The 24,602-nt window shown below is 33.4% G+C and overlaps 1 protein-coding gene across 3 annotated transcripts in view; it reads left to right on the top strand.

Moving 5' to 3' along the window:
* The window catches only part of SENP7 (SUMO specific peptidase 7), a 133,479-nt gene that overhangs the window by 80,223 nt on the left and 28,654 nt on the right, over positions 1-24,602 (top strand). For all 3 annotated transcript variants that reach the window (XM_054577393.1, XM_054577392.1, XM_054577391.1), the window contains 6 exons: positions 2,257-2,375; positions 5,710-5,891; positions 7,684-8,023; positions 8,827-8,984; positions 12,126-12,263; positions 18,171-18,204. In XM_054577393.1, coding sequence (XP_054433368.1) covers positions 2,257-2,375; positions 5,710-5,891; positions 7,684-8,023; positions 8,827-8,984; positions 12,126-12,263; positions 18,171-18,204 — 971 coding nt within the window. The remainder of the gene's footprint in view (positions 1-2,256; positions 2,376-5,709; positions 5,892-7,683; positions 8,024-8,826; positions 8,985-12,125; positions 12,264-18,170; positions 18,205-24,602) is intronic.

The following is a 24,602-nucleotide window of genomic DNA, read 5'->3' as shown; positions in this document are numbered from 1 at the left end:
TTCTTTTTTCTTTTTCTATTAAAGAAATTGAATTTATACTTTATTTTTTTCAATTTTTTATTTAGAAAAATCTCAAAGCTGTAGATTTTTTTAAATTAATTTATTTTTCCAAATACATTTGTCCAAATACATATGTGTGGTTTTTTTCTTATCCTCACCCAAGGACATGCTTTGAGTTTAGACAGAGGGGAAGGGAGGGAGAGAGAAAGGAGAGAAACATTGATTGGTTGCCTCTCGTATGGGCCCTGACTGGGACCAAAGCCACAATCCAGATGGGTGCCCTGACTCGGAATTGAACCCATGACCTTTTGGTTTACTGGGCAACACTTCAACCAAATGAGCCATACTGGCCAGGGCCGGATTTATTTTTGACTCTCTATTCTGTTCCATTGATCTGTGTATCTGTTTTTTGACCACTACTGTACTATTTTGATTCCTCTAGCTTTGTAGTATAATTTTAAATCAGGAAGTGTGATTCCCTTGGCTTTGATCTTCTTTTTCAAGATGCCTTGGCCATTTGAATATTTTGTGGTTCCATAGAAATATTAGGATTGTTCTATTTCTCTGAAAAAGGCCATCGTAACATTGAAAAGGATTAAATTGATCTGTAGGTTACTTTGGACATTTTAAGAATATTAAGTCTTTTAATTCATGAGTATAGAGTGCCATTACGTTTACTTCTGTTGTTTTTGATTTTTTTATCAGTTAGTGTCTTATAGTTTTCACTGTACGGGCCTTTTTCCATCTTTGTTTGATTTATTCCTAGCTATTTTATTCTTTTTAATGCAGTTGTAAGTGAAATTGTTTTCTTAATTTCTCTTTCTAATACTTTATTAGGGTATAGAAATGCAACTATTTTTATAAAATTTATTTTTTTGATTTGAGAGAGAGAGAGAAAGGAAGGGTAGAGCAGGAGGATGGGTAGAGACAGACAGACAGACAGACAGACACATAGACACATTGATCGCCTCCTGTATGTGCCCTGACTGGGCATCAAACCACCAGTGTAGGACTGTGCCCTGACCAGAAATGAAACCCACCACCTTTTTGTGTACAGGATGACATTCCAACCAACTGAACTGCCTGGCCAGGGCTCAAGGTATTTCTTGATCTTTCTTTTGACCAGTTTATTTGTTCAAGATCATATTGTTTAATCTCCATACATTTTAATTTTCCATCTTTCCTCCTGTTACTGAATTTTTGATTCATAATATTGTGATTTAAAAGACACTTGGTTTGATTTCAGTCTTCTTAAATTTGGTAAGATTGTTTTATGGTCATACAGTGTATATCCTGATGAAAGTTTCATGTGCACTTGAGAAGAATGTGTATTTTGGTGCTGTTGGGAGTTATGTCCTATAAATACATGTCAGGTCCATTTATCTAATGTATGGTTCTATTCCAGTATTTCCTTTTTTTGTGTGTATGTGTGTGTCCAGATGGTTTATCCATTACCAAAAATGGGGTATTGAGGATTCCATTGTGCTCATCATTCCAAAACTTGTTTTTCAACAACTTTATATTTTATGTATTTAAGTGTTACATTATATTTGAAATTATTTCCTCTATAGGTAGAACTTGTTACCACACTCCAACATTTATTTTGTACTTAAAAAAAAGTGATTTTATTTATTTATTTTTAGAGAGAGGGTTAGGGAGGGAGAGAAACATTGAATGGTTGTCTCTTGCATGCCCCCAACCCAGGACCTGGCCTACATCCCAGGCATGCGCCCTGTGCGGGAATTGAAGCACTGACCTTTTGGTTTGTAGGCCACTGCTCATCCACTGAGCCACAGCAGCCAAAATAATGTAATTATTTTGTATTAATATGTGAACCATGCTAGAGATATATTAACAATTACCTTTGACTTACAGGTTTTTAAAATACAGTTAGATATGGTAAACATGTGCTTATGTTCATGGAATTTTTACTTTTTAGGCCTATTCAGTGTGTTTAATACTTCTATTATTCATTTGCTCATTTTGCATATGCAGAGTTCTGTGGTGTGGGTATCTTTTTTTTTGTTTTTTTATCCCCTCAAAGAAACATGGAGAATTTAAAGGTAGAACAGGGATGAGAACTCATTTCTCAACTCTTAGTTCATTATTACTAATATTTTTTTTTTACTGTTCAGATTTTACACTATGTAGGACTGTATTTTCAACTCACTGACTTTTGTCTTGAATATATGTGAACTGATTTCAGAGTTTATTTGTGTTTGGAAGAATTGAGTATAATATTATTTTGTTTTGCAGAGATTCTCAGTCAAGTAAGACAGTAGATAAGAATTACTCAAAACGGACTGCACATATCAAAGAAAAGAGAACACGTGATGAAGGCATTTCTCTTATAGTGTCTGATACTCAGTCTAAAGGTGTGTTAACTTTAGAAACTGTTGTCATTTGAATTTTTATGTATTGCATTTGCAATAATTTTTAATTTTTAAATAACTATTTAATTTTACATTTAAAGGATATGTGAAAATAGTGATTATTTTAGCAACTCAAAGAAGATTGCTAAATTTACTATTTGTATCCTGTAGTAAATATCTCTTGGTCTATTTATTAAATCCAAAAGTGAATTTGATTTTTGTTATTGTTGTTGTTGGGGTTGAGCACATACCTATAAAGCTGTAATGCTAGTTTTGATATTTCAGTTAATTGTTGTTTCCATGGATATGTTTGAGAATTGATATTACTGTGAATCCAGTTGTTAATATTAGCTTCCCATTGTTTATCCTCCTGTGAAATACTTACTTTATTCATTAGAATTTCTCTCAACTCCAGGAGGATGCCAATACAAGCCACTATTAGCATTTTTAAAGGTAAATACTTCCCAGACTACTGAAAATTCTTTGTAGGCCTCCTGTCATGTTGGGTAAATGAATTAACTTCTTTTTTGGTTCTCTTTTAAAATTTTAAAATAATTTACAAGAATTTTCACAAGAACAATTTACTGCATTAGTCAGAAGTGAAACTAACATCTTTAGAGGTCTCGGATTATTGATAGTTCAACCTGGTGAGGTTATCTTGTTTTCTAAATGATTTTTAAATTATTCATAAGAAAAGATGGTCCTTTAATGACACTACACAAAATTTCTTTGTACTTCCTTTGAAACACAGCTATTTACGCATTTTTAGTAGCTTTTTCATAGAAGAGAAAACTTAAAAGGAATCTAGACTAATACCTTTACTGTATACAAGAAGCCAGCTGCGACTCTCATGAGGGCAGTCTTTAGAGAAAACATTGTGACTCTATAGTCATAATGTTTGAATTAGTCACTAAGTACTATCTGCATATAATAAAAGACACTTTGTTTTTTATAAATTGTGTTTTTCCCAGCAATAATTACTTTTAGTTATCAAAAATAGGTATTTGTACAAATGGGCTCAGTTTAGATACTATCAAGATACGGGTAAGCCCTCACATTCTACTGCTTTTCTAGGCAGAGTAGAAATGGTTGAATAAAAAGCTTTCTGATTTGTGCCCTTCAGTACTTCAAAGTCAGTGGGATTTTAGATTTACGGAAGGAAAAAAAATGCGTGATCAAAGAAATGCTTTATACTTAAAAAAATAAAAAGATTTTATTCATTTATTTTTAGAGGGAGGAGAAGGGAGGGAGAAAGAGGGAGAGAAACATCAATGTGCGGTTGCCTCTTGTGCACCCCCCACCTGGGGCCCAGCCTGCAACCCAGGCATGTACCCTACTGGGAATCAAACCGGTGGCCCTTTGGTTTGCAGGTCGGCACTCAGTCCACTGAGCCACACTAGCCAGGGCAGAAATACTTTATACTTTCTTTGTATTCCTGAAGGTTCTCCACATGGGTTAGATGATTTTAAGAAAATTAGGTATTGAGCCCTGGCCGGTGTACCTTAATTGTTTGGAAGCATCCTCGTGTAGACTGAAAGGTTGCAGGTTTGATTTCTGGTCAGAGTACATACCCAGGCTGTGGGTTTGATTCCCAGTGAGGGCCCATATGAGAAGGCATCAGATCGATGTTTCCCTCTCACATCGATGTTAGTCTCTCTTTCTCTCTAAGAAAATTAAGTACTGAAACTTTGTTAAAACTCACCATGTTTTTATCCTATTGATAACTGTGTCTAATACTAGTTTTTTAACAGAAGGCCTTAAATTAATGAGAATTCTGAATTACCATTCTTTTGTAGAACATTGTCTTGTGGAAATTGCTTTTATGAAAATAATGCATTGAAATATTAAATATTTTTGTTTATAGTAATTTTCTATCTCTGATTTTATATGCTAGTATATTTGCAAGGTAAGCTGTATTTATTATGCAGGTAGAATCCTGTTTTTACAATGCCTAGCTCTATCTAATAAATTTATTTCTGTTTTCCATGAGGTAGTCTTGGCCAATGTGCAAATAAACTGTTTAAAGGAAAATTCCTGTTTAATAATTTTTTCAAGCCACTTTCATCAGTTTGTTTGCTGTAGTATTTATGTTTAGAAATTTTAATTTGATAACAGTTTTTATGTGTAGGAGTTGTATTTGACTACTTTTACAGTTTACAAATTACAAATAAAATTTAATGTTTTTCATAATAACTGTGTTGATGATTTGGGGGGAGTTTGTTTTCCTGGAGGAGGGAGTAAAGAGTATTTTCTTTGGAAATTGTAAGACTGTTGAGTGTCTTGGAGTTTTTGCTCTCAGTCGTGTCCCAGTGCCTGCCTTTTAAACAACAACAAAGATCTGAATGGTAGTCCCTAGGTGTCTATGAAGCTAGACTAAGAGCAAGAATAGTTTCTAGTATTGAAGGAAATTTGAGTGAGTGGAGAAGTCAGGCTAGTAAGTGTTGCATAATTATACGTTATGAATTCAAGGAAGCTGTTTGTGACTTGCTGTGCCTAAACTTTGAGTTTGTATTTTAATGTTATAGATTCAGAAAGCAAAATAATTCAGAATAACCTTCAATTAGGTAGAACCTATTGGAAGGTATTTTTGTAGTGTGCATGTATTTGGTAACTGAAATCTAATCGTTTTTAGTAATACTTACCATGGGTTTCAAAAGAATGCTTTCTTGACTTAAAAAAGGGAGAACTTCTTTCTCTGTAGGGTAGTAGTTTTTTGCAATTTCAAATGATAGGGTCTTGATTTTTAAAAACAGAAAACTGCTCATAAAGCAGATTGTTAGCCTAGTGAATGATTACATATCACAGATGCTAAGGCAAGGTATTTTGGCTCTTTTCAAAAGAACAGTGATCAATATTCTACTCTTTCAAATTATCCCTTTTCACTTCAAAATGTGTGTGTGTATGAGTGTGTGTGTGTGTATAAAACTTACACTTTAAAAAGACAAGTAATTTCTAAAAAAGCAATAAATTATCAAAACATTTTAAAACATGAATTTTCCAAATTTTACTATGAATTGCACCCCCCCACCTTGTTTAAGTATGACAGTTGTATGTAGTTAAAGCAAAAGGTAAATAAACAGTTTGGTTGCTTTGATTTGGTTACTAATGAATACTCCCTATTTACATATTTTTTTCATATTTATTGTACAGTGAAATTCACTTTGTGCCATTTAAAATAGGATATCTCTTTATCCATGTCAGTATGAGAATTTAGCAGTGGACTTCTTTATAAAATTAGCTTTGGAGGTAGTATATCAATTTTGATGTTTCTGAGAGCTCTTCTAAAAGGGGTTCTTTCTGGATTTTCTGGTTATGTTTATGTCTCTTGTTTTCCAAGACCTTAATAGTGGGAGGAGAGGTGGTGATCATCTTGAAGAGGGGAGCAGAAGCAAGGATGGTACATATTCTGATTCAAAAATGGAACCCACTCCGATTTCCAAGAAGAGAAAGAAAAGGATTAGAAGTAATTCACCTGATTCTTATAATTCTACTTCTTTATATAAGTCAGCAGAACAGACAGTAAGTAGAGGTATTTAGATGTCACATGAAATAATTCGTGCTGTGATAATAATGAATTAAAATGGCCAAATGATGTTTTTCTATCTTTCTGTATTTATTATCAAATTTCTTTCTTTGCTTTGCCAATTTTTTAATTTAAAAAATAATTTTAATGAAACTTTTTTGCAGTTAATACAGTTACTGGCACAAATTTTAAATATTATGAATGACTAAAAAAGTTAAGCTTACTCCTCTGATACCACTCCTTACTTAGTACTTTTATATATCCTTCAGACTTGTTTTCTTTTATTTTCCCTTCTTTTAACCAAATACCGTTCATATTGTCTAGTTAATTACTTTTTCACTTGCTCTGTAAAATTACCAGATTTATTTTATCAGTAGTAATTTACTTACCAACTTCTTTAAGCTTCTCTTTTGTAGAGTTTAGAGAATTTTTTTGTAAGTAAAGAATTATCATAGTGCATACATTATCTACAAGAGGGGACCCCCCCAAAACCCCAGAATTTATTTATAAAAAATTGTGTATTTATTCTTACGTATTTAAACTTCAAAGTCACCTTCAAAGTACTCTCCATTTGAAGCAATACACTTATCAGACGTTTCTTTCACTGCTCAAAACAGATCTTGAACTCATCCATTTTGATGGCTTTTAGTGCTTCTGCCATTTTTTGTTTCTCAAACGTTTCTCTTTGAGGGCTTCTTTCATCTGGGGAACAAAAAACTGTCACTGGGTTGAGGTCTGGTGAATAGGGAGGGTGGGGCACAGGGGTCGTGCTGTTTTTGGTAAAAAACTGCTGAACACTCATTGCAGTGTGGGCAGGTGCATTCGTAAATCACCCGTCATGAAATGGGCAAATGCATTGAGTCTTCAAAAATAATTCACTGAAGCTGAATTCAGCCTCTCCTAATAGCACCAGCTGGTGGACTGATACAGATGGGTTCCTAGACTACTCAGCTAGTGGGGGAAGCTTGTATTACAAAGGGTAATTTTGGGGTTTTTTGGGTCCCCCTTGTATTTTCAAAGATTTAGTATTGGGTAACTACTATATGTATATATATAGTTACACTTAAAAAAGTGTATACACACACTTTTGTGTTTGTATACGTATATACGTGTGTGTGTGTGTGTGTGTGTGTGTGTATGAGAATGAAGACAGTCTTCTGATTTTCCTGGTTCACAGGGCATTTTAGGACTTTCAGTGCCCTTGAGCTATATAAACATGTTTAGATTTATACAGTAACAGAGATGTGAAAGCAGTGATTGATGTTCTTAATTTTTTGTAGTATTATCCTCTTAAGTTTTTAATTTTTTGTTCTTGTTACTAGCTACATGATGTCATATGGCTTCATTACTTTTGTGAAACAAAACTAAAAATAATTCTCTCATCCTAAATTTGACTTAGATCATGGGAGATCATCTGACACACTTGTAAATATGGGAGTCTCATCATTTCATCCTTTTGAAAAATGTTTGGGCATCAGAATGGACAGACCAAACTATATCTTTATAGTTGGGAAACACTGGCAAGAAGTTCCCAAGTATAAAGATATACTTTGTGTAGTTTCCTATTCTTGTAGTTATGGAAATGACATAATATTCCTTATTCTTGTAGTTATAGAAATGACACAAGTATAAAGATATAATTGTATAGTTTCCTATTCCTGTAGTTATAGAAATGACATAATATTTTTACTTTTATATTGTTTTGGAATTTAAACTTTGGTAAAATTTTTTATGTTAGCCAAATTTGAATAATGCTAATTTTTTTTGTATGCATTTATTTATGTTCAGAAAGAGCAAGAAAATGACTCAGCAGTATCTTCTGAATTTGAAAAGCCAAGTGAAAACCATTATCAAGACCCAAAACTGCATGGAGAAGTTACACCTCAAACTATAGAAAGTGATTTTACTAAGCTGTCCTCACTTAATAGTCAGGAGTTGGTTTCAAGTGCTGCCCCCAAAAGCACCTCTGACTGTTCAATCACTGAAACTTTTGAGAGCTCTATTTCTACTGATACATTGGGGACATCTACCCTGGTTGAGAATGAGGAGAATAAGTTGAACACAGTAGACAAGCCTGTTTTAAGTGAACACAGTGAAGGGAACCAAACATTGATCTTAGCTGAACCAAGTAAGTAACAGGAGGTTCCTAATTCTTTCTGCTCTACTTATTTCTCATCTTGCACAAAATTTGGCTAGGTAATAACACATTTATGACATTACTGTGGAATATACTAACTTTTGGGAAAAAAGAATTGGGATTTTGGGACTTCATGAAGTTAACAATATTGATTTAGGTAAAAACAATGGATTACTTGGAAGCAAAAGTAATTTTTTTTAAGGTTAATGTTCCATAATTTAGCTCATCAGATTTTAAAAGGTTCTGTAAGGACCATTATTATTGTCATTTGGTTGATGAAGCTGAAGTACACAGAGTTTAAGTCATATTTAATTGTTGTAATTTGTTTTGGTTTAATTTTTAAGTATTTGATGTCATCACATGGTACATAAAAGGTCCTGAAGAATACACAATGAATAGTCTTCCACACTTATCCCTCCTGGAAGCAACTAATGTAACAGGATTTAAAGTGTAATTTGGAGTGATAGCACAATACATTATTAGGACTAGAACTTGTTCTTAAGTTCTTCTCATGGCTTTATACCTCTTTATAGGTTTATCCTATAAAGACTTACCCTATAAGTGACTTCATCCTTTGACCTACAGGTAACTCCTAAATAATGGCACTGATTTGGAAACATTGTACATAACTATTATAAATCAGATAGTGAATAATAGGCCGGTTTCTAAATTGAAGAAAAATAGATGATTAAGTTTAATTGGATTATTAAAAGTATATTGCATGAATTAGAAATTTCTCTTTTTGATATGTGATGATTGAGACACATTGAAAAAATATATTTTTCTGTTCTTAGTTGTTGTTTCCAGTGATGAAGAAGGACCCATTGAACATAAAAGTTCAGAAATTCTTAAATTACAGTCTAAGCAAGACCATGGCATCACTAATGAAAATGAGAATATTTCTGAATCAGCATTGTCGGAACTACCATCGATTACATGTGAATCAGTACAGGTAATTTATTTCTGCCTTCTCATAGATAAGTAGTGAAATATTCACTATTGGCTAATGATTATTTTTTGATTCATCAAGGAGAATGTTGTAATAAAAATTAAAAAAAATTTAGTTTGAATTTTAAAACAACTTTCATTTTAGTTTCAGAGAAATGGGCAATTGTCTTTATTTCCAAGCGGAAGGATTATACCATTTTTTTTTTCTGGTCATTTATATTTTTTCAGTCTAAATATTCTACTACTTGAATATTCTTCTTTTTTAATGGTTCTCATTAGACATTAAGTGCTTTATCAAAACTTTTCTAGATTTGCAATTTCCAATATTTATCTGATCTTGCAGTAATGTAACTACTTGGAATTATTCCTTTTCCTCACGTGCTATTAAAGCAGTACAATATAGAGGAAAGAGCATGGCTGATGGAGATATTCAGACCTGTGTTCAAATCCTGGCTCTGCCATTTTGGCAAAGCCATTTAACTTGCATAAGTCTGAGTTTCCTCATATTATAAATGGGGATAATGACACTTTATCTCACAGAATTATTACGAGTATTAAATGAAATAACATATGAAGGATTTAGAACAGTGCCACCAATCTATCAGTTAAGTACTTTTTTTCTTTTTTCTTAGAGAAAAATAATAAATGGTAGTTTCTGATTTTTAATGTCAGCCACTGTGTTTTTGACATAGCACTTTGAAGAATTTAGCTTTAAAGTAAGGTTTAAGTCATTTATTGTCAATATTTATTCATATTATGAACCTCTGATTATCTTATTTTTAACAAATGATTATCAGTAATCACCAGTACAGAATTATGGTAAACTTCTGTTGGTTTGTTTTTGAATAATGCCAGAGACTGTTATTCTGTGGAGTGTGATGATGAATTTGGTCAGTTTTATGAAAACAGTCAGGGTCTGATTAATCTCACAGATATTCTGTTGCATCAGGAACTCCATACAGAGATCACCTCAGCAACTGTGTTCTAAGTTTTGTTAAAATGTAACCATTCTTGCCTAATGGGCTAATAGCGTACTTGATGGCTTATTTGTACTTGGAATGAAAGCGATCTCATTGTTGATAGTTCAGACTTCTAAATGAACAATTTTCAACCTTTTTCATCTCATTGCACATATGAACTAATTAATAAAATTCTGTGGCACACCAAAAAATATACTTATTGCTGATATGACAGAAAACATAGATATAATTTTGACTTATTCACACTGGACAACTATTATTGTGTTAGCTATTGTCATTTCTTAGTTTGACAGTCTAAGGGAAAAGAAGTCAGTGTCCCTAAATAGTCAGGCAGATATTGTATGTTTTAAAAATTCTTACAGGACACAGGTTGGAAATTGCAGTTCTAGATGACTTACAGTTCCTTTGGCAGCATGTCAGTTTACAATGCAGTATGAAATGATCGTATTATAAGATAATAACAGGCCCTGGCAGTATAGCTCAGTTGTTTAGAGTATCATCCTGATACGCCAATGCTGAAGGTTTGATCTCTTATCAGGGCATGTACAAGAAACAAACAATGAATGTATATGTAAGTGGAACAACAAATTGATTTCTCTTTCTCTTTCTCCAAAATCAATTAAAAAAATTGAAAGAAAAGAAAACATCTCTTGTGGTACTGACAGTATATGATCACAACGAAGCATGACTCAGTGGGTTGGGTGTGGTCCCGCAAAGCAAAAGGTCACTAGTTCAATTCGTGATTAGGCCTCGTCCCCAGTTGGGGGCGTACAAGATACAACCAATTGGTGTTCTCTTGCACATCGGTGTTTCCCTCCCTCTCTTTCTCCCTCCCTTCCCCTCTGTCTAAAAATAAATAAATAAAATATTTTTTAAAAAGTCTATAAAGCAGAATACCCTAACATTTCCACATTCTCCCTTGTTTCCAGTTTTAAATGAAATTATGAGAAACATTGATTGGTCACTTTCAGTAGGCATTTAATCTTTACAAAATGTGAGGCCCAATAAGGAATTTCTGTCCTATCTTGTAATTTTATCTCGCACACAAGTTCTCTGACTGATTAGAGCCACTTGTAGTTGATTTGATTCCCCTTTTTACCTAGGGGATAAGAACAGGTTAGTAAGCAAAGAAGATGAGAATGACAAGGAAATTCCATTAACAGGTAAATGGCTTTATGAACTGGGTTAAAAATAAAGAGTACTGTATATGTTTCAGTTGCTGGAGGCATGTAGAGAGTTAGTATACATGCATAATTTCTCTAATGGTAATTTATTTGATTACTTGTGATGTTAGGTTAAAAGAGGGATAATGTGCAAAGGCTAGGCAAATGTGGAGCTGAAAAAGTAATTTCAAAGCAGTGTAAAATTCAGGAGAGATTGGGCAACAGCTACTGCTGATTCTGCCTGGTCATCTATTGTAATTTAAAAACAGAGTTGTGTAGTTGTTTGTGTGAAAGTGGTATGATTTTTGAGGTTTTAGGCAACTGGTTGGCTATCCTTCAGACACAGAGCATATAGTAACATAAATAGACTTCGTGGAACATGGCTTTTAGGCTCTTACATCCCTTCATTGCTCACTAAACTCTCGTAGCTGAGAGCATCATCTTGGTTTATGGAAGCAATTTTATATGGCTGAAATAACCCTTGACTTGGAGATGGAGACGTCAATTTATTTTAGCGTTGCTTTTTACTAACTGCATTACTTTGAGCAAGTCACCTAACCAGTCCGCACATGTATTAATTTAAGAAATGGAAAAAAGTTACTTCATGGAGTGGTTGTGGTGATTAAAAGAAAGAATATATTTAAAAACTCATTTTAAATTAAAACACTATATATATCTTAATTTACTTCTGTTGAGTTAAAAATGAATAAAGGGAATATTGAGTTTGAAATCATGGCTTTGATACAGAGGAAGATAATTTCCAAGGCTTAGACCTATGGATTAATATAGGACTCGACTATTTAGAATAATTTTCTCAACGTAAATCATGAACTATTTAAGAAAAAATAATCAAGATAATTATTTCTTCATAGTGAGAACACTATAAATTCCTTCAGCTTCATTAATAGTAATTTAAAGAAGTATTTTACTTCGGAAAATGATTTTCAACATATATATATAATATTGAGGATTATAAGCGTCTTATAATTTATTCCATGTTAGGCTTCATCTGAATTATGCCCTGTCATGGAAAACATTTCCTGTATTATACCTAGTAATGAGATGGATCTACAACTGGATTTTATATTTACTTCTGTTTATATTGGTAAAATAAAAGGAGCTTCTAAAGGTTGTGTTACAGTAAGTATATTTATTTTATTCTTTTAGTTTTGGATCTTGGACAAGGCATTTCAGATCGTCGTCTTTTTTTAGTGCAAATGAGAATAGAATTGAAAATAATTTTACATGGGATACTTTAAAGATGCCACTATACATACTTTAAAACATATCTCTAATTAGAGGGGCATTTCTAAAACCATGGGTATATCCTGACATTGTATTTCTGATCCGACTACTCTAATGGAAATCATGTATAAAAACTATGTATTGATACTCTTTGGGCTCTAAAGCTAATTTAGTAGTGAAGTATATTTGTATTCACGGTGTAGTTGTGAACACAAATAAAAAATCTCATTTAGCTGTTTTAAATTGTTATAAACTGTGTTCTCCAAACGACTAAACTTGTTATTAAAGGATCTCCAAGAACAGTTCCTACTCTGTTTTTCTATATTTTTTTTCCTTCAGTGTTCTTCCTCATACAATGTATATGAAAAGCGGACTAGATTTTACTCTGTTTTCTATATTTTCTCAGCATTTCTGCCTGAGAAATCCTAGTCATCTTTTAGGGCATAAGCCTCTTCCAGGAATCCTTTTTTGATTCTTCTTTCTACTCAGAATTAACTTCTCCCTTTACTGTGTACTTACAGCATTTTGTTTGAACATGTGTTGTAATATTTATTCTACGTATTTTTACTTGTTTATATTCTTGCCTGAACCTCTCCATTAGCCTTAAGCATGTTGTGGTAAAGGGTCATGCTTTTATTTTCTTTTATCCTTCCTAAATGGCTGAAACCTAAGTAGGCACTATAAATTTTAGTTAAATTGAATTGACTATGCTAGATTATAACTCAGGTATTTTCCTAGAAGTTTTATTAATGTTTCACTGTGTTAGGAGTAGGGCAGGGAATATAAAAATGGTAAGACACGGCCTCTGCTTTCAGGGAACTTGTAGTATAATGGAAGAGACAGACACATAAATAGATACTACATTATGGTAAAATATACAATGGAAAAATGTACAAAAAGGGTACATATGAGAATGAGTACCTGTATCATCTGTCTGGAGGTGTCAGGGAAGGCTTACAGAGAAGACAGTGCTTGATTTAAGACATAAAGTAGATGTTTACTTGGTGACACTATGGGGGAAGACTTAATCTCAATAGAGTAGAGTTACGTACAAATCCAACGAATCCTGGGAACTATAAATAACGAGGACTGTGATATAGTTAAAATTGCTTTTTTCTTTAAATTGAAAATCATTTAATTGGCATCACACATAAGCAGACAATTAGAAAAGTGGTACATGCATTAAGCAGATTGTCCTCTCCTGGCTGCATTTATGATATAAAAGATGAATCAAACAAATAATGGCTACAGTTGAGCCCTTTGCTGCAGTAGGCTCTCAGTTTGTATGATTGAAAGCACAAGAGCAATTTAGTTTAAAATTAATATTCCCTGATCACTGGTTTTCAGGTTTTAATGGTTTTAGCATGCTTGCGGTGATTTTATAATTCCTTTGCTTTAAGGAATTTTGTTCATTTTTCATCCCCCCACCTCAGCATTTTACTTTTTTATTTTAAATTTAGGCTTAACCAATTTTTTGTTGAGTACTTTGTAATGGCAGGATTGAGTAACTTCAATATATGATAATAATTGATTAGTTGGGGAGGAAAATCCATCAAAATTCAACAATTGTGTTATTACATAGTCAGATGAGCTTGTTACGGGCAAAAAACCTAAACCAAACAAAAAACTACAAATGAATAAAGAAATTTAAGAACACCTGTAATCTTACTTATCTGGAGACAACTGCCACTAATTCTAAAGTGTATATCATTCTATATTCTTCATATTAGAGAGATATATATGGTTAAAATAAAAGTATGATATACACACTGTTTCTTAACTCACTGTAATCATATTAAACTAATTTCATTTATGTACCTGTGTTAGGATACTTGGTTTATTCTTAATTCCTGGCTGTTGCACATTTCAGTTCTCTCAGTATTTTGCTATTCCAAATAGTAGGGGGACTGCAGATATTCAATAAGTAACATAAAGTAGGTCTTTAAAAATATCTGTCTGTTGCTCTGGCTGGGTGGCGTAGTTGGTTGCAGTGTCATCCTGTACACCAAAAGTTTGCAGGTTCGATCCCAGATCAGGGCACATGCCTAGGTTGAGGGTTCAGTCCTCAGTCAGGATGCATATGGGAGACAACTGGACCGATTTTTCTCTCTCATATGGTTTTTTTTTACCCCGCTCTGTCTCCCTTCCTCTCCTACTAAAAAATCAATAAACATATTCTTGGGTGAGGATTAAAAAAATTTGTTTATTGGAACACTTCTTATAATTAAAGTAAAAAACTTGAGTGTCTAATTATAAGAAAACGATTTAGTAAATCAAAGTAAATATATGCAGGTAAAATATATGCATGTAAGCAAAGACCGAGAGGAATTCTGCAAAAATTAAAACAGGTATATTATGATGGAGAGAGCATAAATAATTTAAAAAATTACAAAAATATAATTCAATTCAAATAAAAAATCTTGTTTTTCAAAAGACTTTTAATATATGTTCTTTTTTAGACAAAGTTCATGATGTTCTGTAACTTGGAAATTAAAGAACATTTTTGGTTGGGTAGTAAATGTATTAGAGAATTGAACTCAGTCATTTCCAAATGCTTAATGAGTGTCTACTATGTACTGTTGTAGACACTGGAGATATAGTTCTTGCTCTCATGATAGTTACAATTTAGCTGAGCTAGAAAAATGCCTATAGTGGTAAACTGTTACATAAATTAAAGCCATTTTTTTTTATAGTTGATTGTTTAAATTACTATTACTTTTTTTTTTTAGTGTAGAGCAGCAGTTTTCAATCTTTTTAACTTATGGAACATATAAACTTAATTACTAAAATTCTGTGGCACACCAAAAAATATATTTTTTTGCCCATCTGACAACAAAAAATAGAGGTAATAATTTTGATTGATATACCAAAAAAAAAAAAAAAGTTACCTACCCTTTTTTGCTCCAAAGTGACTTTTTAAAAATGAGGTGCTTATACTAAGGATTTCTGGTACCAAGAATTAACCAATCAGATGCAACCTTATTATGCAACATGACCAGTACAATGCAACTCTTATTATATGACCTATATATTTATGGTTCAAAAGAGGGCATTCATACCAGGCAGCTATTGTTGTGCTGGCTGTTGTCATTTTCCTTAAAAAAAGATTATTTATTTATTTATTTTTAGAGGAGAAGGGAGGGAGAAAGAGTGGGAGAGAAACAGCAGTGTGTGGTTGCCTCTCATGTGCCCCCTACTGGGGACCTGGCCTGCAACCCAGGCATATACCCTGACCAGGAATTGAACTGGTGACCCTTTGGTTTCTTTGGTTTGCAGGTTGGCACTCAATCCACTGAGCCACACCAGCCAGGGCTATTGTCATTTTTTTAATTTGACAATCTAAGGGAAAAGAGGTCAGTCAGTGTCCCTGATGAAATAGTCAGGTATTGCATGTTTTAAAAATTCTTGTGCCACGCTGGTTGAAAATTGGTGGTGTAGAGAATGCTCCAATAGATGTGAACATTTCATGTTTAGATCTCAACTTTATTGATAGCAGGATAATATTTATTATGTGCCTATTATGTTCAGAGAACTCTACTGGCTGTTGTAATAGCTCTTATATTCATCCTTTATCTTTAAGTTTAAATAGATAGGAAATGCTTTCATAGAACTGGTCTACCTTAGTGACAAAAGAAAAAACAACATGTTTCTTATTTTTTTAACTGGGGATTAAATTTTTGCTGAGAGTAAGGCTTTACCTTTCGGAGAGGTTACATATTGGCTTAATCATCATACAGGAGTATAAATGAGTATCAGATCCTTGCTAAGCTGAAAGGTTTGATAGGGCAAGAATAAACAGTGAAAGAATGAGAGAATAACATAGAAAGTAGAGGCTAAAGATGCAGAGCTGCACTACTTCTAGTTTATAATTTTGTTGTAATGACTGTAAAAATTTAAGAACAAACACTCACATGCATTTTGTATAACTACTTATTTTCATTTGCTAAGATAAATTTTTTTGAGATCAAAGACCTAGTGAAACATATCAGAAAGAATTTGGCAATGGAAAATATACCCCAAATATGTATATAAGGTTGTGTGAAAATGACAGAATAATAAGATGAATTTGACTATATTAAACTAGATAACATACTTAATCAGATGCTCCTGTCTAATGATAATAGTTCCCTTTGATTAAGGGTCTTAGCTAAAGCTGAGAGAAGTTTAGTAAGTTACCTAATTTACCTAAATACTATTGGTTTAAGTGGTAGAGATAGCAGAGGCAGGGTATGAAACCCAAGCTTAGCTTTAACTCAAGTGCCATATTGCATGAATTTTGCATTAGTGCCTAACTTACACTATGAAATATCAATTTTATATTTGTGAAACTACAATATGAAATAGTTCTTAAAATGGCAAAAAATAATGGAGTCACAGTAAACCTGTGGTTTTTCTGAACATTGTTTTTTATTTATTTGGTACCCATGTGCTAAGACACTGATTCTGTTTTGTGCTCACAGACTAAATGTACCCCTGATTTGGTCAACAGTTTTGTAAATTTGTTGCTCAAAAGAGAAACCAACCAAAGAATAGATAAATGAGCATAAATTCATTTAGTATTAATAGAAAAAAACAAATGTCAAATCCAAACCTATTTTAGATGGTACGTGTAAGATTTAGGTGCTCTACAAATCTTGAGAGTTTATTATAAAAACAACACTTAAGGAGATCAGATAAATACACAAGAGGTACTGAGTGAAAATTAGTGTCCTGGCGGAAGGAGCATAACCAGCAGGAACTTTGCTGAATTCCAGTCAGACAGGAATTTGTAACACGAAGCAAAGAAAGATGAATGCTGGGAATGTCAACAAAGCCAAGGCTCAAACCTGTTTTATTGAGGTTGGTTGGTTTATTTATGAGTCACTTACATCTCTTGGCGGTTTCTTTTGGACTTTTTCTTATTCTTCTTTAAAAATTCAGGAAAGATTTTTGACAAATGCTTTAAGCAAAGTCTTGTTTTTTTAAATGAGCATATTAGGAATTAAATTATTTGCACAAGGTTCTTTTTTAAATTGAATTTATTGGGGTGACATTGGTTAGTAAAAGTATATAGGTGTCAGGGGTACAGTACTATAATATGCCATCTGTATATTGTATTGTGTGTTTACCACCCCAAGTCAGGTGTCCCCTTCCATCACCATTTATACCCCTTTGACAGTCTCTTACTTCCCCTCATCCTTCTTTCCCTCTGGTAATCTCCATACTGTTGTCTAGGAGGGTATTTTTTTTTCTTAATCCTTTCACCTGTTTTCACCCAGTCCTGCTACCCCCAACCCCTCTGACAGCTGTTAGTCTGTTATCTATATCCATGCCTCTGTTTCTGTTTTGTTTGTCAGTTTATTTTGTTCATTAGATTCCACATGTAAGTGAAATCGTATGGCATTTGTTTTTCTCTGACCAGCTTATTTCTCTTAGCATAATACTCTCCAGGTCCATCCATGCTGTCACAAAGGGTAAGATTTCCTTCTTCTTCTTCTTCTTCTTCTTCTTCTTCTTTTTTTTTTTTTTTTACAGCTGAATAGTATTCTATATTGTAAGTGTACCAAAGCTTTTTCATCCACTCATCTACTGATGGACACTTGGGCTGCTTCCAATTCTAAATAACGCTTGCACAGGGTTCTTAAACTTCAGTAAAACTAAGTGAAATATATTCTTGGCTTATTGATAAAAAAAATCTTGAACATTTTTGGTGTAGACTTTTAATATACACTTGTGGTTTGAAAAAGAAAAACATTTGAAAGTTTTGAATGGAACAACATTTTAAGCGGTAACTCATTTTTTGCTTTTGTATTTTCCCTTTAGTTCACGCCAAAGTATGTTAAGATCCCATTTCAAGGTAAGCTATCATTGTCTTATGGCCTCTTTTCATTGTAATTTGGAGTATAAAATAATTGATAAGCTAAAATTCTGAAATCTTTCTACAACAACTTTTCCATAGCTTTTTCTAGTATAGAATTTAAGTAAAACCAAGGTTAATAATGTTTTTCAACTTAGCATTTTTTTAGCAGCTTCAAAAGGTGTTAAACTGTTTAAAAATGTGGAACATAGTAAACTATTGTTTTAGTGACTTCAAGTCAAGTAGTATAAAGGGGCTCATGATAATTTCTTGGGTTTAACCGAAACAATATTTTAATAGCAAGAAGAGTTTTGGTATATAAAAATAGAAGCAGTAGGAACTGTAAGGAAAGCTGTGTAAGGAAAATTTTTAATGTATATAACCATGTAAAATGGTTTTGCTTAGGGGTTAAGAATTTTTTTAAAATACCATTTTTTAAAAATCTAAATAATGCAAAATAGATTGGGAAATATACTTGCAACTTTAGAAACTGAGGCCATGTTCTCATTCTCTGTCCATTTGAAAACCTTTCAGAATAAATAATGATGCTAAGAAAAATAAATAAGAAATATAGAGGATGACTTATGAGAGAGAGGAATGAAGAGGAAAATATATACAAAAATAGCATTCAGAAATGAACTAGGTGACAGGAAGTTTTTCCAAGACTGAAAATGTGATCAAAATATCTTTAATTGGACTCCCCAGATACCTGTGTACAAAAACCACAAATATATGATATAATGATTCTAATAATGATTAGGTAATATGATAATGTAATAATTCTGATAATTAGGAAGCTACTGTAATTAGTAAGAATATATAAGGTACAGAATAAATACATTGATAGTCTTAATTAGGAAATTTTTATAAGTTATTATGGAATAATGTAACATTAGCAATTCAGCAGAAATAAAGACCTGTGATTCAAAAGGAAGTAATAATTTCAGAAAATGTAGGGCTGTAGTTAAAATCTGCTTTGTAACTGTTACCTATCAAATTCTTTTTTTAACTGAGGTATAATTGACGTTATGCTAATTTCAGGTGTGCAATATAATAATATGATATTTGTTTATACAGTTGACCCATGAACCATGTAGATTTGAACTGCATTGGTCCACATACACATGGATTTTTCAGTAAATACGCAGTTGGCCCTCTATATCCCCAGGTTTGCTTCAACCAACTGTGGATTGAAAACAGAATTTTCCATCTGTGGTTGGGATCGTCAGATGCAGAGGGCCTCCTGCATGCATTATTCTGTGTCATTTTATGTAAGGGAATTGAGCATCTGCTGACTTTGGTATCTGTGAGGGAGGAGACCCTGGACACTGGCTCTGTTAAGCCTTGTGTTCAAAGGGTAGCCCTATTGCATAGTGATCCCCACAATAAACATGCATTCCCGTAGTAAGTTATTAAAAAATTATTTTCATTGTGGTTAGAACTTTTAAGAAATCCTCTTTTAGCAACTTCTTTTAAAAAAATAAAATATTTTATTTATTTATTTTAGAGAGAGGGGAAGGTACTGAGAAAGAGAGGGAGAGAAACATCAGTGTGTGAGGGAAGCTTTGATTGGTTGCCTCACACACACCCTAACTGGAACCAGGCCTGCAACCCAGGCATATGCACTGCCCAGAAATTAAACCTGTGACCCTTCACTTTGTGGAACAGTGTCCAACGAACTGAGCCATGCCAGTCAGGGCTCTCTTAGCGATTTTCAAATATGCTCAGTACATATTATTAACTATAGTCACTATGTTGTGTAGTAAATCCTTGTAATTTATTTATTTTATAACTGGAAGTTTGTACCTTTTGACCCTTTACCCATTTTGCACACCTCATCCCCTACCTCTTGGAACCTTCAGTCTGATCTCAATTTATGAGCTTGGTGTTTTTTTGTTTTGTTTTTTTAGAATCTGAATAATAAATGCTATTAATGTGGTGTTTGTCTTTCTTTGTCTGACTTATTTCAGTTAGCATAATATTCTCAAAGTCCATCCATGTTGTCCCATATGGCAATATTTCATTCTCTTTTATGGCTAAATAGTATTCTATTACACACACACACAGACACACACACACACAGTATCTTTTTTATCCATTCATCTATCAGTGAGCACGTAGGGTCATTTCCATATCTTGGCTATTGTAAATAATGCAGCAGTGAACATGGTGATGCACATGTTTTTTTTTGACTTGGTGTTTTTGTTTTCTTTGGATAAATACCCAGTGTGGAATTGCTAGATCTCTTGGTAGTTCTATTTTTAGGTTTTTGAGGAACCTTCTGGCTATTTTCCACAGTGGCTGCACCAATTTACATTCCCACCAATGGTGCACAAGTGTTCTCTTTTCTTCATATCCTCACCAACACTTTTATCTTTTTGAAAAGAGCGATTCTAACAGGCGTGAGGTAATATGTTATTGTGTTTTTGATTTGCATTTTTATGATTAGTGATTCGAGCACCTATTCATGTACCAATTGATCATCTATCTGTGTGTCTTCTTTGGAAAAATATTTATTTAGTTTCTCTGCTCACTTTTTAATTAATTCTTTTTTAATTTCCTAGTGAGTTGTATGAGTTCTTTATATACTTTAGATATTAACCCCTTATTAGATATATCAATTGCAAATATTTTCTCTTGTTTAGTAAGTTTTCTTTTTATTTTCTTGTTGCTTTCCTCTGCTGTGCAGAAGCTTTTTAGTTTGATGTAGTTCTACTACATCTAACTGTTAATCAATAAAGATCCATGTAACAGAGCTACCTCTCAGATTCTTATACAAACCTCAAAAATGATATTTTAGGTTTTCATAGTTAGTATTTATACTTTGTTTCAAATATTTCTTTCTTTTATAACTTTCCTATCCCATATGATTTTCAAAAAATGATTTTAATTAAAAGTTGTGGAAAAATACTCTGTCAGTGGTAATGGGTTTATGATTATATAATGGGAGAGGAAAATATTTGTTTTCTTCCCCATATTTAGCCTATGCTAAGTTCCTATATACAAAAATCTTTTAAAAACAAGATATGCATATATATATATATATTTTGTAGATTTAGAAGCTAGGGGTCTGTTTACTCTTTTTTTATAGGAGCTAAGGGATATTGATTTATCCATATTTATATTAGCTCCTAATTATGTTTGGCTGTGGCTTAAATAGTTTGTTTTTCCTTCACATGGAAGGAATCCAGAAGTAGGCTGAAAAGGGCTGATACAGTGTTTCTTTGACCATCAGGGACCCAGGTTTATTTATTTTTTCTACTCTGTCATTTCTGACACATAACTTTCATCCTCAAGTTTGTCTCATGGTCCATGTGGCTGCTCATAAACCAGTTAGTTTTCCAGGTAGAAAGGAGGAGGAAGGGGAAAATGGTTAAACTGGCACATACCACATATCTCTTGCCCTTTAAAGGAGCTGTTTTAGATGTGCAGGCCACCTAACCTCTTTTATTTACATATTTTTAGCTTGAACTTAGTCATATGATCACACATCCAATTGCAAAGGAAGCTAGGAAATAGAGCTTTATTATTTTTTAAAAGATTTTATTTACTTGCTTTTAGAGAGAGGGGAAAGGAGGGAGAAAGAGAGGGAGAAACATCAAAGTGTGAGAGATACATCTATCGATTACCTCGCCCCCAACTGGGGACCTGGCCTTTAACCCAGGCACATGTCCTGTCTGGGAACTGAACCAGCAACTTTTCCATTCACAAGCTGGGGCTCAATCATTGAGCCACACCAGCCAGGGTGGAAATAGAGCTTTTAAAAGGGGGATGTCTTGCTTCCTAAGTAAAATTAGGGTTCTGTTACTAAAATTTCTATCAGTGGGTAGGAATAGTAATAGGCAGTCCCCATTTTCAGTGTCTGCCACAGCCCTGTAACAGAATAACCAAATACTGGGAGAAATATTTCTTATGATGGTGTTAAATTCCTTTTTTTAAGATAACAATTTAAAAGCAGTACTCCAAAAGAAAATTTAGCCTTCATAGTAAAAGATTGGATCATTTGGCTTAATTATAATTGTCTAGACTCACAGAAATACTGTGAACTATTTGGGGCTGTGAGCTGCATGAGGAAAAATTCCTGAGAAGTTTTGCTGAAGGTTCTTACTCCTCTTTTTTTTTTACTTTATAATCTGTCTTTGCTGCCACTTTCACCAACAGTTTTCAGGATGGGTGAATTACAGTGGTTATGGATTGGAAGAATTAAAACTAAAATGTCTCTACTGCCCAAAGCAATCTATAGATTCAGTGTAATCCCTATCAAAATTCAATGGTCTTTTTCACAGACATAGAAAAAAAATCCCCAAATTTGCATGGCACAATAAAAGACCCCAAATATGCAAAGCAACCCTGAGATAAACACAGCTGGGGGCATCACGCTTCCAGATTTCAAATGATGTTTCAGAGTTGTGGAAATCAAAAAGTATGATATTGGCATAAAAAACAGACACAGAGATCAGTGGCACAGAAATGAGAGACCAGCAGTAAACCCACGTATATATGATCAACTAATTTGCAAAAAAAGAGCGAAGAATAAATAATGGGAAAAGGATAGTTTCTTCAATAAATGGTGTTGGGAAAGCTAGACAGGCACATCCAAAAGAATGAAACTGAACCCCTATCTCTACTGTACATGAAAAACCATTTCAAAATGGATTAAAGACTGAACATAAGACCTGAAACTGCTGGAAGAAACATCTGGAAGAAAACAGAGGCAGTGAGCTCCCTAACATCCAGCTTGGCAATGCTTTTTTTTTTTTTTTATTTGACACCAAAAGCAAATAATGCAAAAGTAAAAACAAACAAGTGGAGCCACATCAAACTAAAAGGTTCTGCACAGCAAAGGAAACAGTTAACAAAATGAAAAGGCAGCCTGCAGAATGGGAGAAAATACTTCCAAATCATATATCTGATTTGGGGTTAATAATCAAAATATAAAAAGAACTCATACAACTCAACAGCAAAACAAAACCAGAGAGGAGAGGGAACCCCCAAAATTTTGATTAAATAATGGGCAGAGGAACTGACTAGACATTTTCCAAGAAGACATACAAATGGCACATGAAAAGATGCTCAACATCTCTAAACAACAGGGAAATGCAAACCAAAACCATAATGAGGTATCTTTCACCTCACACAAGTGTTGTGCACAGTTGGTGGGAATATAAGTTAATGCATCTTTTATGGAAAATAGTATGGAGGTTCCTCAAAAAATTAAAAATAGAACTTGGCATGAATCAGTAATCTTCTGGTTATACCTCCGAAGGAAGTGAGAATAGGATCTTGAAGGAATATCTGCACCCCATGTTTATTGCAGCATTTTTCATAGTAGCCAAGTTACAACAGTCTAAGTGTCTTGTCAATAGATTCCCTATTCCACTTCTCCTGACTTACTAGCCTGTCCCAATTGCAATGCAGTAAATAGTATATAAAGTAAACATGTTTTATACCTAAACTCACACAGTGTTTTATGTCAGTTACATCTTAATAAGCTGGAAAAAAGTGGAAGTCAGTATTAGAAAAATACAGTAAAATAAAGAAGGATAGTTGCGGGGGAAGAGAGACAGAGAACGAGAGAGAATGGACTTTAAAAGATGTAAGCCAATAGGAAAGACTATAAAATAGATGCAAAGAGAAAAAGTTAGAACAAAAGAGCTAAATATGAAAATAGTTTTTATTTTATTTTTTAAAGAGCCAGTAAAAAAGAATGGAAAGGGGGGGGGAGGAATGGAAGATGAAAAGAGGGAGAGAGAAAGTGAAGGAAAAGAGGAGGATGAAGTCAGGTAAGAAAGACAAAGGAAGAAGAAAAAAGGCAGGCATGCAGGGGATAGGCAAGGAGCAGAAAAAGAAAAGAACAGAATAAAATGGAGTGAGGAAATACATAGAAAAATGCTATAAATAAAGAAGGATACAAAGGGAGGAAGTGGGAAGAAAGAAAAGTTAATGAGTGTAAGAAAGAGTAAAATCTAAAAGTGAAAGAAAAGAAGTGAGTGCGAGAGATAAGAATTTGAAAAAGAGGAGTTCTTAAGAAAATTAAGTATTTTGGAAAGTGGGGAAAGAAATCTAAAAAGAAATCAGTTAAAATATTACATTCAAATATAAGAGGGATGACAGGTAGACAGGAAGGTTAGGTAGGTATATAAAATATAGATAGAACCATAGATAGGTAAGTGATTGACAGTCTGTTGGAAGGAGCCAGTAAATAGAGAGTAAAAAAAAGAAGGGGGATAGGATAGGGCAGGCTAGGAAGAGAGGAAAGGTGGGTATGCTAATAGGTACGGAGGATAAATAGGGATACAGGAAGGGTACAATAAAAAGACATGGAAAAATGGAATGAGGAAAGGAGGAGGAAATATGAAAGATGTTTATAATGGATTAATTCATAAGAAAAACTAAAA

The sequence above is a fragment of the Pteronotus mesoamericanus genome, unplaced genomic scaffold (genome assembly GCF_021234165.1).
Source record: "Pteronotus mesoamericanus isolate MK-2021 breed Mesoamerican mustached bat unplaced genomic scaffold, CSHL_Meso_final contig_42, whole genome shotgun sequence".
Classification (NCBI taxonomy): Eukaryota; Metazoa; Chordata; class Mammalia; order Chiroptera; family Mormoopidae; genus Pteronotus; species Pteronotus mesoamericanus.
Note: the sequence above shows the minus strand (reverse complement) of the source record. Positions and strands in the feature narration are given on the sequence as shown.